At 39.5% G+C, this 16,511-nt stretch overlaps 1 protein-coding gene across 7 annotated transcripts in view; it reads left to right on the top strand.

Annotated features, from left to right (window-relative positions):
- Positions 1-16,511, top strand: part of CACHD1 (cache domain containing 1) — a 227,102-nt gene that overhangs the window by 175,459 nt on the left and 35,132 nt on the right. For all 7 annotated transcript variants that reach the window (XM_015434748.3, XM_005543158.4, XM_065521147.1 and 4 more), the window contains 4 exons: positions 5,950-6,183; positions 10,325-10,474; positions 11,949-12,072; positions 12,878-12,995. In XM_015434748.3, the coding sequence (XP_015290234.3) occupies positions 5,950-6,183; positions 10,325-10,474; positions 11,949-12,072; positions 12,878-12,995 (626 nt within the window). The remainder of the gene's footprint in view (positions 1-5,949; positions 6,184-10,324; positions 10,475-11,948; positions 12,073-12,877; positions 12,996-16,511) is intronic.

Raw genomic sequence — 16,511 nt, 5'->3', positions numbered from 1 at the left:
CCTTTCTCTTCATCTGTCTCTCCAGCAAACTGCTTGTTTCTAAACCTCTTCTCCACTGGCATGGTCTTGCAGAGGATTTTATACAGCATCTCCCCGCCCCACCTTTTCTTTTCAGTTCTTCATATTCTAGGATTATCTAAGGTTTTAACTTATCTCATTGGTTTAAGCTGCAGGAAGCCAAAGCACTGACCTAGATTCTTCTGTGCTACCGATCTGTGAATATCACATTTTCCTACAGAATCACCACCTGAAGCCTCTTCTGCCACTTTCTCCACCTCAGCTTCCTTAGCTGAAAAATGGAGATAAGCATTATCTACTTTGCAGTGTTGTTGTGAGGATTAGCCTTAATGTACAGTAAACACTCATTAAAATGGATTGTGCTGCTATTGAATGACAGAATGTAAAAGGGTTTAGAAATTGGCAAATTCAAGCTACTACTCCATTTTTCCCCTTCTGCTGTTCAATCTGTCCGCTAGTCTGAGTGCAGCACTGTTTTCTAGCCGTATTGTATCTCTCCGCCTATTAACACATTGCTTTTCTTCCATGACATCTTCAGGCCCATTGCCCTCAGTATTCAAAGTGGCCATCTTCTCTTGTGTTTAAGAGGCCATGTCTTGGCTGGGCACGGTGGCTTACGCCTGTAATCCCAACACTTTGGGAGGCCGAGGTGGGCAAATCATGAGGTCAAGAGATCAAGACCTGGCCCACGTGGTGAAACCCTGTCTCTACTAAAAATATAAAAATTAGCTGGGCGTGGTTGAGGCAGGAGAATCACCTGAACCCAGAAAGCAGAGGTTGCAGTGAGCTGAGATTGCGCCGCTGCACTCCAGCCTGGTAACAGAGAAAGACTCTGTCTAAAGAAAAAAAAAAGGCCGGGCACGGTGGCTCAAGCCTGTAATCCCTGCACTTTGGGAGGCCGAGACGGGCGGATCACGAGGTCAGAAGATAAGAGGCCATCCTGGCTAACATGATGAAACCCCGTCTCTACTAAAAAGTACAAAAAACTAGCCGGGCGCGGTGGCGGGCGCCTGTAGTCCCGGCTACTCGGGAGGCTGAGGCAGGAGAATGGCGTAAACCCGGGAGGCAGAGCTTGCAGTGAGCTGAGATCTGGCCACTGCACTCCGGCCTGGGCAACAGAGCGAGACTCCGTCTCAAAAAAAAGAAAAAAAAAAAAAAAAGCCAGGTCTTGAGCAGCCTTTCCCACCTACTATCTTTTGTTTCTCTTGTCACCTGCAAAATTTCCATGTAGAACCATGTGGTTTAGGGACAGTGGGCCTCATATTCTGATGTGCTAAGGATTCCTTGGGAAATGGCTTTAAAATGCAGATTTCCAGGCATTGCTCTCAGATTCTTATTCATATCCTCTTAGGAGGGGTTCAGGAATCTTCATTTTGGCCAGGGTGATTCTCTTCCAAATGTTTTCTAGACCACACTTGAGAGAACACAGGCTGTCGTCTAGTGGTCCTTAGCTGCTGTCTGCATTTGCTAGTCGTGTGGCTTACGGCAAATTACTTAATCTCTTTAGACTGCAGTTTTATCTGTGAAATGAAAAATAGTTAAATCTACTGCATAGGGTTGTTGTAATAATAAATAAGCAATATATGATTGTGTTGAAAGTTCTTAACGTAGTACCTGGTAAAGAACGGGTCCTCTAAGGCCGGGCTCTGTGGCTCACGCCTGTAATCGCAGCACTTTGGAAGGGCGAGGTCGGTGGATCACGAGGTCAGGAGATCGAGACCATCCTGGCTAACACGGTGAAACCCTGTCTCTGCTAAAAATACAAAAAAATTAGCCGGGCATGGTGGTGGGCTCCTGTAGTCCCAGCTACTCAGGAGGCTGAGGCGGGAGAATGGCGTGAACCCGGGAGGCGGAGCTTGCAGTGAGCCGAGATCGCGTGGCTGTACTCCAGCCTGGGCGACAAAGCAAGACTCGTCTCCAAAAACAAAAAAAAAAGAATGGGTCCTCAAAGCCAGTGAAAGGAGTTTATGAAAGCTTATATGGTTTCCTCTCTCAGACAGCATAGCTCAGAGGTGGAGCTCTGCCATCCAGGCCTAGATCTCTGTCCAGTCCTCTTTGTCCCCTGGCACCTTGTGCCTAATTCTGATAAGCATGTATCCCATTTTACTGTAGTAAGGTGCTCACGTACTGTCCTCTCTCTCTCTCCCGCCTCCACTTTCCACAAGAATGTGAACTTCTCAGGCATGAACTATGTCTTAGTTTTCTTTGCATTCTGAGCGCTTAGCACAGGACTGAACGCAGGTGAGGTGAGTGAGGATGCCTGGGCACATGCCCGTCAGTGTCATCTCTGATCACCTGTTGCTCTTTTCTCTTTTGTGTTGGCTTCTTTCATTCATGAGAGGTAGGAAGGGAGGGAGAAAAGGAGGAAGGGAGGAAAATAAAATTTACTGACCACCTACCATGTACAACATAGGGTACTGAGGTTTCAGAGCTGTATTATGCAAAGTTCCTGTCTGCGAGATGCTTATGACCCAGTGAGGAAGATAGGTAGACACAGAAGATGAATGGAATTCAATAGAAGAGGAGTAAGGAGGCCCAAAAGGAAGGGATTGCTTCTCTTCCATTAGATTTGAAGGTCTGCCCAGGCAGATGCTTCCTTACTTCCTTGCTGCCACCCATTCCTTCACTGGTCCTAAATTCTTCAACCAGAGTCTCTTACACACTTTCTGTGTTCCAGTAATTCCATACTTTAGAATCTCTAGTTATTTCCATCTCAGCATCCTTTTCTCTTATCTTTCCTCGTTTAATCTAACCAGACACACGTCCTCACTGCCAGTTTTCTCTTTCCTTCTCAGAATGCTGTTTCTACGTGTGGTTCACTAGAGTACACACACTTACCTTACTTACAAATAGGGAAACAGATTGACTAAGAGAACCTTGGAATAAAGAATTTGTTGTCAGCCAAAAATTAAAATACTTGGGCCAGGCTCAGTGGCTCACACCTGTAATCCCAGCACTTTGGGATGCCGAGGCAGGCCGATCACCTGAGGTTAGGAGTCCGAGACCAGACTGGCCAACATGGTGAATCCCCATCTCTACTAAAATACAGAAATTAGCCAAGTGTGGTGACCTATGCCTGTATTCCCAGCTACTCAGGAGGCTGAGGCACAAGAGTCGCTTGAACCTGGGAGGCAAAGGTTGCAGTGAGCCAAGATGGCACCACTGCACTCCAGCCTAGGCAGTAGAGTAAGACTCTGTCTCAAAAAATAAAATAAAAATAAAATAAATAAAACACTTGAACTACTGGGGATGAGAGACTGGGAAGGGTACCAGAGAAGTTGGGGGGATTGGAAATGGTTAATGGGTATTGATTGGTAGTGGTTACATTCTATCTAACAAAAATAGATAGAATGAATAAGATATAGTATTTGATAATATAACAGGGTGACTATAGTCAATAGTAATTTATTATATATTTTAAAATAACTAATACAGTAGAAGTTTTATGTTCCTAATAGTACAAAGAAATGATAAATGATTGCGGTGGTTCATACCTCAATTACTCTGCTATAATTATTACACATTGAACACCTGTATCAAAACATCGCATGTATACCATAAATATATACACCTGCTATGTACCCATAAAAATTAAATTTAAAAAAGAGTTTATTGTCAGAATTAGAATACACACAATTGTGGGAGAAACTGGGAGAAATTGTGGGAAAAAAAAAAAAAATGAAAGACCCAAGATGGGGAGTTGACATCTCAGAAAGTTTAGTAACCAAGTTGGGGCCTGCTGGGAAGTCTGAGAAGTCTGGAAGCTAGGAACACAGAAGACCACTTAGGAGACCTGGTGTAGAAGTCCATGGAAGGATGTTGGCTTTTTGTTGCTGCCGGCCCCCGTGCATGCTCAGTGAAGCATCTGGAACATGCCTGGGGTTGCTATCAGTGAGCAGGTCAGCAGCTGGGAAAGGGAGCTGAACACAGAGAAGAGTAGGACAAACTGGAGCATTCTGGCCCCTCAGTGTCTGTCTCTCACCACTTCTTTCTTTGTCCCCCAAATCTCGCAATATAGCCCTCACGTTTTGCACTTTTAATCTGGTAGCAAACTAGAGAAGAGGATCCTGGGAAATGTAGTTTCTAGCATGACCATGTTGATAATAGGCAACCCAGCGTACTTACCAATCAGCCACCCTACTGACCTACCGCCACTGCTGCATAAAATCTCATGATGGAGTAACACCTCATACTCAATCCTCCATAACCTTCCATCCCATGCTACTCTTCTTTGCCTAGTAGATATTCTTGTTTGTCACTTTTCTTTTACATTTTGAGAGACTCAAGCAGTACATGACAAAGAAGGGAAATTTATTTATTGCTTGAGTTTTCTTCTTTTATTGTTTTACTTCTGTGAGCTTCTCAAGGATATAAGGTCAGGTACCAATCGTGTCTTTGGTGTTAACTTTTACTCTGGAGTGTACCCCTCACCCTCCATCTCAGCTCTGTGCCATGCAAAGGGAACAATAATCTGATTCTGACTTAATTTGGCCCAGATATTTTTTCCTTTCCTTTAGTATTGCATGTGTGGAGCAAAAGTCAAGTTTATTTAAATATAATGTGTTTTAAGAAATAAATGATAGGCCAGGCATGGTGGCTGACGCCTGTAATCCCAGCAGTTTGGGAGATAAGAGGGGCAGATCACTTGAGGCCCGAAGTTCGAAGCCAGCCTGGTCAACATGGTGAAATGCCATCTTTACCAAAAATCCAAAAAAAAATAGCCAGGCATGGTGGTGTATACCTGTAATCCCAGCTACTTGGGAGGCCGAGGCATGAGAATTGCTTGAACCTAGGAGGTGGAGGTTGCAGTGAGCGAAGATTGCGCCACTGCATTCCAGCCTGGGTGACAGAAGGAAACTCTGTCTCAAAAAAAAAAAAAAGGTAGGGGGTGGGGGAAAGAAATTAATTTTCATTTTATTCTGCCATGATTTTAGAAGTGGACTTCCAGTGCTAGAAGTATGTACACTCTCTATGTAGAAATGCTAAAGACGTATGTGGTAGATGAACCATGAAAGCTTCAGATTCTTTTTAATGACTGAATAGTTCATGGTTTGCTATTGAAATCTTCAGGAACATGAGACAAAACCTTTTTAAAATGAAGTGGTAGAACCTCAGTAGTGGCTGAAATCATTTTGAATTCGTTTACAACAGTGCCCATATGCAATCAGTTTCTAATCCTTTTGACTATGTTCCAACAATAGCAAACTAAAAAAAAAAAAAAGTATTACATTTATTTTTGTGCTATAAATTACAGATGTTGTAGAACAATACATTCCCAGTATGCCTAAATTTTGTACAAAGTTTTCAAAACCCTCTAAATGTAAAAAAATTATATTAAATAAATCAAATTCAGTATTATCTTAATATCAAGTATGAATATGTTTATAATTAAAATGAGCTTAAAGAAACAGGGTTTGGAAGCATCAGTAAATGCAGTCCATAATTCTTTCATTTAGTTGCATGAGACTTTGGCAAGTGGTTTTATAGGTGAAGAAGTAAGGAATGAAAGGATAAACCTCTATCCTTTAAAACTCTTATGGTTTCATCTACTACATTAAATTAAATGCAGATGTGTTAATTATTACTTTTCTTTTTAAATATTAAATGCAGAAATGAATTTTCATTTTATAATTAACTTATGGGGAGAACACATTCTTACTGAATGGGACTCCTTTATTTACGCATATGTTTTTCATCATTGCCCTGTGAAGAGTCCCTTTCCCCTCTTGACTATCTCAGGGAAGACCATGCCTCAGGCTTTGTTTCCTCAGCAGGAACTGGTATTTGTGTCCAGAGTCCACACGGTCTCTGCAAAAACCCCTTTGGTATTACAAGACCTCATCCATGCCTGTATTTGATCTAAATGGCAAGAGGTTGAATGAATATAAACCATTTTGCTTTCCGTGGTCTTCTCTCGGCTTTCCATTTTAGATGGGGTGACTGGTTTGAAAGAACTGGCTTTTCTGAGGGATCTAGCTGAACAGAATTCAGGGAAGTACGGTGTGCCAGACCGGACGGCCTTGCCTGTGATTAAGGGCAGCATGATGGTGCTGAACCAGTTGAGCAACCTGGAGACCACAGTGGGCAGGTTCTACACAAACCTTCCCAACCGGATGATTGATGAAGCCGTCTTCAGCCTCCCCTTCTCTGATGAGATGGGAGATGGTGAGTTTGGATAGACTTCCTGGTAAAGGAAGGGGAAAAGAATTGGATGGATAGAAATTGGTGCCTCTTTCTCAGGATCATAGGATTTCTTAGCACCCCTGCCACCTGTCCTATAGTTCTGCATTGTACAGCAGAAATCCCCAGCCCAGGTTCTTCCTTATTACCCTGGCCAGAGTACACAAAGTGGATGTTTCCTCTGGGGAGGCTATGTGAGGATTCTCAAATATCCAAAAGTTTGTGACTTAGGACTAAAGAGTAGCTTTATATCATGGCACATGGGGAATGAAACTCAGAAGTGCCGAGGATTCAGCCTGAGACAAGGCAACGCGGTATCATGGCACAAACACGGGCCTGGCCTCATATGGGCTTTCAAATTCCACTCTTCCACTTGAGGTGTTGTCCTTGGTAAGTTATTTAATGGTGTTAATTCTCCATTTGGTCACCTGTAAAATGGGATAGTAAATCTTTCAGATTAGGATTAACTAGATAACATATATGACCTGTCATTATCTAGTTAATCTAGGATTACCTAGATATTATAAAATAAATGATAACACATGACCGGCATACCATTCAATTATAATTACTGTTTTTATTTCATTTATTAAATGTATTTTACCTTTGTTGTTGTCATTGTTATTATTACTAACATCAGCGTCGCCATCATCCTGATGCCTAAGTTACCCATAACAGGATGTTGAGTAAAGTACTGAACCTTCACAGGATTCAATTTCCTGACCTATGAAATAGAATCTGGAAAATATAACAGAAAATACAACATTTCTCTCAAGGCAGTTGCGAAGATTAAATGCAATAATAATAAAACATCTAGAACAATGCCTAACAGTATATTTTCAGTAAACGCGTGATCTTTTTCTTTTACTTCTCCACGTTCTTTCCCTCCTCCACGCTTTTCTCTATATCCTCCCCTCTCTCCTTCCTTGACAGAGAAGAAAATTGAAGAAGTAGCTAATTATTAGCCAGACAGGCACCATTGCCATTTGAGATATTATATTTATGTTTTGTTAGCTAGGAACTAACAAATATGAATTCGCAAATATGAATTTTTTTTTAAACTCGTGTAAAAAGTAACAAGCCTATAGAGAAGGTGTTTTCTAGAAACTAGGTAGACATTCTCTTTCTATAAGGAAGAAATAAGCCAACTGCCGTTATATCTCAATTTTTATTTTTAAAGAGCTAGGGCCTCTCCCTCTCACCCAGGCCGGAGTGCAGTGGTGTGATCATAGTTCACTGCAGCCTCTACCCCCTGGCCTCAAGCAATCCTCCCACCTTTGCCTCCTAAAGTGCAGGTGTGGGCCACCATGCTCAGCCTCACTTTTTAAAATCACTCCTATTACTGTCAGGGCCTACACATGTATATAGAATAGAAACTCCCACTTTTAGACAAGGTTATTTCCCTTTTTAGTGAAAAGAAGTCTTAAATCCAAGTTACCTTTTATGCATGTAGCCTACATTACTGAGTGCCAGCCAAGCATTGTGCCAGGCAGTGATGAGTGAGGCTCACCTCCTACCCTCAGTAAGCTTGTAAGTCTGAGAAGAGAAAGGCAAATCAGTAATTCCTGTTAATACTGTGTGAAAGGGACAAAAGATGTAGAAATCCAGTTTTTCACAAACTCAGAAGTTTATATAGCCAAATTCTATTATCAATAGTGGTATCAGGTAGGGTGGGACTCCCTCCTAAATCCAGAGAGCTGGATTTACCCTGAATGCTTTAAACCAAATCACATGTAGAAATTGGGCCACCTGTTGCCTGATACCATCCAAATTTTACTCCTTGGGGCCTGTGTTATGAATCCTGTGCCGTGGATTTCAGTGATTGGTTCACAGACCTATTGAATTCCTCTGCTGGAGTGTGTCTGTCTTTTCAGTCCCTAGAATTATTGAGTGACACATCCTCGAACTCCATGACATAAGGCTTGATTCTAGGGAAACCCATGTTTATGTGACTGTAGTTCAAAACCTACACAGATTAAAATATCAGTTACTGAACATATTTCTTTTTAAATAGTAAATCTATGTGCTTTAGGTTAAAGCAGAGAGAGTGATTGAGGATTTTGTCAGTATAACAGGAGCTTAGCATACTTTATTTGCCATAATGGGATCAAGAGTCTTCTGTCCCAGTTGATAATTGAAAAGTAAGATTGTGTTTCTTTTTTAAGACTTTGTTCTCAACCTGTCCAGAGGAGAATAGAAATTTGAAGCGAACAGGCATCTCAGTCCCTGAGTATTTCTGTTGTACTTTACTGATCTATGAAAGTGGCTTTAATCCTAGACTAAAGCTCAGGGGACTGTGGCGGGCAGATGGTGACCTCTGTCTCTATGCTGGTCCTCTCAGCCTGCTCCTGCCGCCTACAAGCTATTTATCCTGGGAGACCTGGGAAAAACCTTCTCCAAAATGCATTTCTAAAACCTTCTTAAATACCTGTTATTTTAAAACGTTTTAAAACAGATAGCATTCTAAATATGAACTGCTTAAAAAAATGCTTTTGAAACCAAAATAGAGACCCGTTGCATGACTTCAGAAGCTTTTTCAGTGATGTGTCCACTTCTTCTTACCAAATGATGCATTTAGTTGGCCTATGCAACCATAGCAACTCGATAATACCTCAAGTGGACATCATATGCAATTCTCTGTGTAGAAGCTCATTCTTTGTAGAAGCCTTCAGGAGTGTTTAATCCCTTTGCTGGCTGTTTCTAGAAGAATGGCTTTCTGATAGGCTGATAGACATCAACATGACATCAAGCACAGGAAAACACAAAATCAAGGTAAAGATAAACAATCCATCTTTTTGTTTAGAGTTTTCTTTAGAGCCATAGGGTTGTATAATTGTTGGGGATCGTAAAGATCATTTTATCTCACCCCCGCACCCCATCTGATATATGGAGAGACTCATTCCAAGACATAGCACAACTTACCAAACTCAGCAGGGAAGCCACGAGGAGAAACCAGGTGTCTCGATCTCAGGACCATGCATTGACCCACCATCAGCACACTCTGTTTCTGCATTTTCCTCCTGTGTGCTTTGCCCTTTCCCTAGTTATCCTATTATTGTTGTTGTTGTTGTTTTTCATGGCCTGTTACCTAAATACGGTCTTTATATTTTGAAAAGGTTATTAAAAAAAAAAAAAAGAAGGAAAAATTATGCACTAGAGACTGTGTAGCCCACAAAGCCTGAAATATTTCCTGTTTGACCCCTTACATAAAAATGTAGGAACTCCTGGCCTGAATGACTGGAAATACATTCCTTTGGAAACTTAATTCCTCCTTCAGCTACTTGAAGTTCTGTATGTTCAGATACTGTACCTTTCTAAGATTTTTTCCCCTTGTTTTCACCTTTCTTTAAAGGATGCATTAATGGGGTATAGTAATAATATTAAGCATTCGTTTATCTATAGTCTCTTTTGATCTAACATTTCCTAGAAATCAGTAAAGCAGTTAATGCTGTATCCTTTAAACAGGTGTATGAGCCAGGCACAGTGGCTCATCCCCATAATCCCAGCTACTTGGGAGGCTGAGGAGGGAGGATCACTTGAGCCCAGGCAGTTGAGGCCACCATGAGCTATGATCGCACCACTGCATTCCAACCTGGGTGACAGAGTGAGACCTCATCTCGAAATATTAAAATAAAAAAAAATAAACAGATGTGTGAACCAAGGCTCGGAGAAGTTATATCCGATGTCACCTGTACAATACAAAAGGGGTACAGCTGGACTATAAGTACAGTTTTTAGATTCATTGTCCATTGATCTTTCAAGTTCAGCTGAATCTACCTACTTCACGAAATAGAAAAAATGTATTTAGTGCTGCTGATGTTTTGCACTGATCTGGAATGTCTTATCTTTTTAGGTGAAAAAGTAGTGGAAAACATAGAAATTGCTTCCATTTGAATTAACTGCGCTATCTGAGCTGCCAAAGATCGCTCTTTCCCTCCCACTCTAACTCATTTATTACGCTGTCTGCAAAGGCAGTGCTTGATTACTGGACCACATGGGAAACTTTTCTTCCAAACAAAATTGAGACAGCTGGTAGAAGCCTTCATGATTCACCGGAGCACAGTGCCAGTCTTTGTCCAATTCCTTCTCTGCTATTCTTTAGATTTATTTTGTTTTTAACCCATAGGTTTGATAATGACTGTGAGTAAACCCTGTTATTTTGGAAACCTACTTCTGGGAATTGTAGGTGTGGATGTGAATCTGGCTTATATTCTTGAAGACGTGACGTATTACCAAGACTCTTTGGCTTCCTATACTTTTCTCATAGACGACAAAGGTAACCTGCTAAATGTTCATCCTAAGAATACTTTTTAGAAACCTAAAGAAAATAAGGTATAGATATTCTCCAAACAAAATAGAAAAATTGTAGTGTAAAGAGCATTGTGACTAAGATTGCTCATTTGTAGTAGAACACCATAAAGATGGCAGAGTGGATCTCCAAATTACACATGTGTTCCTACGTTCTTTGAGGGGTAGGGAACAGTTATTTGTAAATCAGGAAGTTAGACTGGAGGATTGAATGATACATTGAATATCATCCTTTGACATGAACAGATACTTTTCAAAAGAAGAAATAATGCAGCCAACAAGCCTATGAAAACAATCTCAGTATCCCTGATCATTGGAGAAATGCAAATCCAAACCACAGTGAGATACCATCCTACACCTGTCAGAATGCCTATTATTAAAAAGTCAAAAAATAGCAGATGCTGGCGAGGTTGCCAAGAAAAGGGGACACTTGAACACTCTTGGTGGGAATGTAAATTAGGTCAGCCATTGTGGAAAGCAGTGTGATGATTCCTCAAAGAGATGAAAACAGAATTACCATTCAACCCAGCAATCCCATTACTGGATGTATATATATACACACACACACACACCCAAAGAAATGTAAATCGGTCTATCATAAAGACACCTGTATGTTCATTGCAGTGCTATTCACAATAGCTAAGACATGGAATCACCCTAAATGCCCCTCAGTGGTAGACTGGATAAAGAAAATGTGGTACATATGAAATACTATGCAGCCATTTAAAAAAGAATGAGATCATGTCCTTTGCAGGATCATAGATGGAGCTGGGGGCCATTATCCTTAGCAAACTAACTCAGGAACAGAAAACCATATACTGCATGTTCTCACTTATAAGTGAGAGCTAAATGATGAGAACACATGGACACAAAGAGGAGGACAACAGACACTGAGGCTACCTAAGGGTGGAAAGAGGGACAAGGGAGAGGAGCACAAAAAAAAACTATTGGGTACTATGCTTAGTACCTGGATCACAAAATAATCTGTACAACAAACCCCCACGACACAGGCTTACCTATATAATAAACATGCACATGTACCCCTGAAGTTAAAAAGTTAAAAGAAGTTAAAGAAACAAAAAAAAAAATGTCATCCTTTGGATCTTTTTTTTTTTTTTTTTTTTTTTTACTAAATTGTTATCTTAGATTTACTTAAGATTTATGTGGTAGATTAGAATGTTTTATAAAACAACGAAACAACCAATACCTCCAAAATACTCTTGATTAGACGGATGTTTGATAATTTAAGACATCTTTCCACGCTGCAAGAATTTTATATAAGCACATATAAAACAGGTTCAGTTTTTATTGGACTGGTGAGTTGCACAATGAGAAGTTGAATATTGGGCAGCCAGCCCAGAGTACCCCATATTTCAAAACAGTGATTCAGAACTTCCTACAACATGTTTCTTATTAACATGCATTTTGTTTTCTTATTGCAGGATATACACTTATGCACCCATCTCTTACCAGGCCATATTTATTATCAGAGCCCCCACTTCATACTGACATCATACATTATGAAAATATTCCAAAATTTGAATTAGTTCGGCAAAATATCCTCAGGTAAGAAAAAGGTGAGGGTCATAGGATTCTTTTTCCCTGAGAATGGGACCCATCAAAGCCACATACGAGTATTTACTATAAAGTGTAACACAAGTGTATAAATTATTTTAATGTTATCAAAAGTATTCTCAGTAATGTTTCCATAAGAATAGCACCCAAGATTTTGCTCACTTTGTATCACAGATAAGGTCTCTTGGAACTATCATTTGAGGATAATGTCTTGTAAATCAAATTCTGTGTTCACATTGACTTTCATTGTAAAATCAGATATATTTCATCTCATTTTCAAAAAAAAGTTCCAATGATACCAAATTGAAAAATGTTGGCAAAATAAAAGGCTAAGTTGAGGACCAGCTTTGTTGCATTTGCCAAAAAATAGCCTGGCAAAGTAGCATCCATTCCAAGTGGACAGCACAATCTTATACATTGTTTTTTCTTAAAATAAAAAACAGATTGGATTTTTTCCAACTGTGATACATTATTTTGGCAGATGGTAACCTGTAGAGGAATGAGTCTTTGTGCTCATTGGTTGAAAATTAACGACTGAGCGATTTGAGACAAGTTAGTCTCTGGAAAGAATTAGAGTTGGGGAGCAAGGATGGAGAGTAAGGAATGTTTTTAATGCAGAGCTGACATAATGCTTTTACGAAATTGAAAATCTCACATTATCTCTTTCAAAACTGATGAGTTTCATTGGTATTCAAAATCAGGAGGTGGCCATTGGCTCACAGCTTCTTCCTTGCCTTTAATTAAGTGCTTAATTTTATCTTTTGCCTGAAATACTTAATTCTGTTTGCCAACACAGCCTCCCTCTGGGCAGCCAGATTATCGCAGTCCCTGTGAACTCATCCCTGTCTTGGCACATAAACAAGCTGAGAGAAACTGGAAAGGAAGCCTACAATGTTAGCTATGCCTGGAAGATGGTGAGTGAGAGGAAGTTGTTTTTGCTTGAAGAGCTACAGGGTGCAGTGCTCTTGTTCATATGGGAATTCTCAGGAAGGGGGTGGCACTTGGGTCTGATATTGTGTCTCAGAATGTGACTAACCAAGTTTTAAAGTGATTGAGAAAGAAGACATTCCACAGATGTTGTATAATTATTTTTTCCTTTTTTGTTTATAAAACTCATAATTGTTCATGATGAATTCATCACACCATATAAAAGGATAGAAAGCAGAAAGTAAACTATGCCCAGCCTGGACAACATAACAAAATCCCATCTCTATAAAAAATGTAAAAATTAGCCAGACGTGGTGACACATGCTGTATTCCCAGCTACTCAGGAGGTTGAGGTAGGAGGATTGGTTAAGCCTGAGAGGTTGAAGCTGCAGTGAGCCACGATAGCGCCAAAACTATCCACTTCCTTCCTTCCTTTAACTTTCCATTCCCCATAAGTAGCCACTTAGATCAATTTCCAGAAAATGTGTATATACAGACAGGCATATATATGTGTGTGTGTATATACACTCACACACGGCTTTAATGGCAGGCATATATATGTGTGTGTGTGTATATACGCTCACACACGGCTTTAATGGCAGGCATATATATGTGTGTGTGTGTATATACGCTCACACACGGCTTTAATGGCAGGCATATATATGTGTGTGTGTGTATATACGCTCACACACGGCTTTAATGGCAGGCATATATATGTGTGTGTGTGTATATACGCCCACACACGGCTTTAATGGCAGGCATATATATGTGTGTGTGTGTATATACGCTCACACACGGCTTTAATGGCAGGCATTTATATGTGTGTGTGTATATATGCTCCCACATGGCTTTAATGGCTATATAGTATTGCATTGTGTGGATGACCCAAATTTCTCTAAACACTCCCCTATTAATGCACATTTCGATTACATCCAGTTGGATTTTTTCAGTTCAACTCAAATTGTGGAGGTTGGGAGTTTAAAAGGAGACGTGAAAGCATAAGTACCCTCTGACATTCTCTAAGGAAAAGAAAATCTTAGATTAGAAATTGGATTATTCGTGTTCAACACAAGCAGATCGATAGTTTGGCCATAACTTGTGGCACCCATTTCTGCTTTCTCTTAGCAGATTCATTCAGACACCAGGCTTCAAGGAATCACAGAGAAAGCAGATCTAACACACACTGTTCACATTACCTGTGTTTCTTTTCTCTCCTCTTCCTTCCCAATTAACATAGCAGTGCTGTTGAAGGACCCTAAATACCATAACTGACCAAAAGGGGAGTGGACTTTTATTTTTATCATCAAATTTTAATCACTGAACATAAAATGCAGTCATGCATGAGATTTTTCTTGGATGGACAAATCTGATGTTTAACCTGTTGACTCCAAATAGATTCATGTAATCATCCCTTTACAAACTACTTATTGAACATTTTCTGTGTACTAAGAAGGATAAAGAAGATTGATACTCTCTCTGCCTTCATAGAGCATCGAGCCTGGTGGTAGATGCAGACAGTCAAAGAGCAACTCGACACAGTGTCTGTGCCTTTATCAGTTGGATCAGGAAAGATAGGAATTGGAAGTAGTCAGAATGCATTTAGGCAGGAGTCTCTTCCAACCTTCTTGTTTGGTTCTTAAAGTATCACTATTGCAGTAGCAATTACTAAAATGCAAATGAAGCAAACAAATTAATAAATGAAACTATTTGAGAAACTTAATGTTTACAAGCCCAATTCTACTGGTAGTTCGTTGTTTGGTAATACACATTTGAGGAAGGTCAAAGCCTATTTTGAAATTCTCTTAACTGATTCATTTTCAGATTTTTCTTTAGAATGATAGCACCATCTGCCCTTATGTTTATATCATTTTTAAAGACAAATTATTTAATTTTAATATCAGAAAGAGTGAGGGTGAACCAGTCATCAAATTAGAAAACAGACTTTTGTGCTTAAAATTAGAGATTGTTTACCTCCAGCATATTCTGATTGAAAGCAACTCAGTTACATCCTGGGAAAATATCTTCATGGTTGTTGGCATTAAAAGGAAAAGTAGGAAATGTAGGCATCTGTGTACAGTAAAGAGCCTCAATGTTAGTGTGTTTTTTTTTTTCTTGGTACAGTAAAGAGCCTCAATGTTACTGTGTTTTTTTCAGTGATCCTAGTAAATTCTGGTTATTCTCCTTAGGCAGATTCGAGGTAGTAATCATGCAGTCACTTCAGGTAGCAGTGTTAGCTTTCTCCAAGTTCTAAAATTGTTGAGCAGATCACTATAAGTGAAAACTTAAGGAGATAATAAATAATGAGATTGGAGACTTGAAAAAAAAATGCTAGGCTGGTTACCCAGTAATAAGGGCAAATATTTTTAAGATCTCTTTAGTTACTTGTTGGGGAGGAGGGTAGATAACTCATCTTGTCCTAAAAAATAAAATGGTTTCTTCTAATATAATCCAAATAGAGTTAGCTTATCCTGAGGACAATTGGCTAAACTGCTTAACACTCATAGATATAGTAGATATTGAGGGATTATTTCGCTGAATTAATTTAAATGTAACTTGAGAGGTTGTGTTAGCAGCATTAAGAGATTACTCTGTCACTGAGTAACCCAAGTGCATTTTTTAGCATTTTAGGAGGCTGTTTGCTCTGATAGAAGTACTGACTATTAGAAGGTATTCACATGTTCCCATGTTACACAGGCCTGCTTCACTTCAAAACATGGATCCCATGTTATAATCAGTGAAAAAAACCCACTCCCAACCCATAGAGAGCTCTTCTAGAAATAGAGTTCCTTTTAATGTAGAGACTATTTTTTTCAGCTCAGAACATGACAGAAAGACCTATATTGAAATCCACTTTCCTAAGAGCTGTTTATGAAGTGCTACTTTTAGAAGCTTACGGTAACTTTATTTTTCTCTTAGAGAATAGACCCAATTATAAAATTGTATTCTAGTCATTCTGGTAGGGTTTTGTCTTTTGGTTCCTTGGAACACACAACATAGGAAGACAAACTTAAAGGATGACTGTGAGATTGAAAAGAGAGAAAATAGTAAATGCCACTTCAGAGCACCTTGTCAATTTATAATTTGGGGAATGGAGGAAGAGGATTAAATTTATTAATCTAAGTGAATATCTTTGCCAGCAGTACTTGAAAGCAATTCCAGGAAGATATAAATTGCTTCTGTGTTTAAGAGTCTGCAACCATCCTCACAAATCCTATATTTCACTTAACTCTAACCTACCTATTAAAATTTTCTCCTTTATCTTTTACTTTTACTTCACTAAGTAAATCACATGAGCTGCTTTATAAGGCACCGTTCTTTAGTTCTGATTTTGCTAGTCATCAGCCTCTTCATTTATTTATAAACCATCTTTAAATAGGTTCTATCTTTCTTCTAATATAATAGGATAATAATTGAGAAATTTGGCTTTCTCTTACTTTTAAGTCTTTATCAAGTGGCTAGAACTAGGTAGATTGGCTTTTGATTCTGTGGTGGAATTGTCCCCA

This window comes from Macaca fascicularis, chromosome 1 (assembly GCF_037993035.2).
Source record: "Macaca fascicularis isolate 582-1 chromosome 1, T2T-MFA8v1.1".
In the NCBI taxonomy this organism is placed as follows: domain Eukaryota; kingdom Metazoa; phylum Chordata; class Mammalia; order Primates; family Cercopithecidae; genus Macaca; species Macaca fascicularis.
Note: the sequence above shows the minus strand (reverse complement) of the source record. Positions and strands in the feature narration are given on the sequence as shown.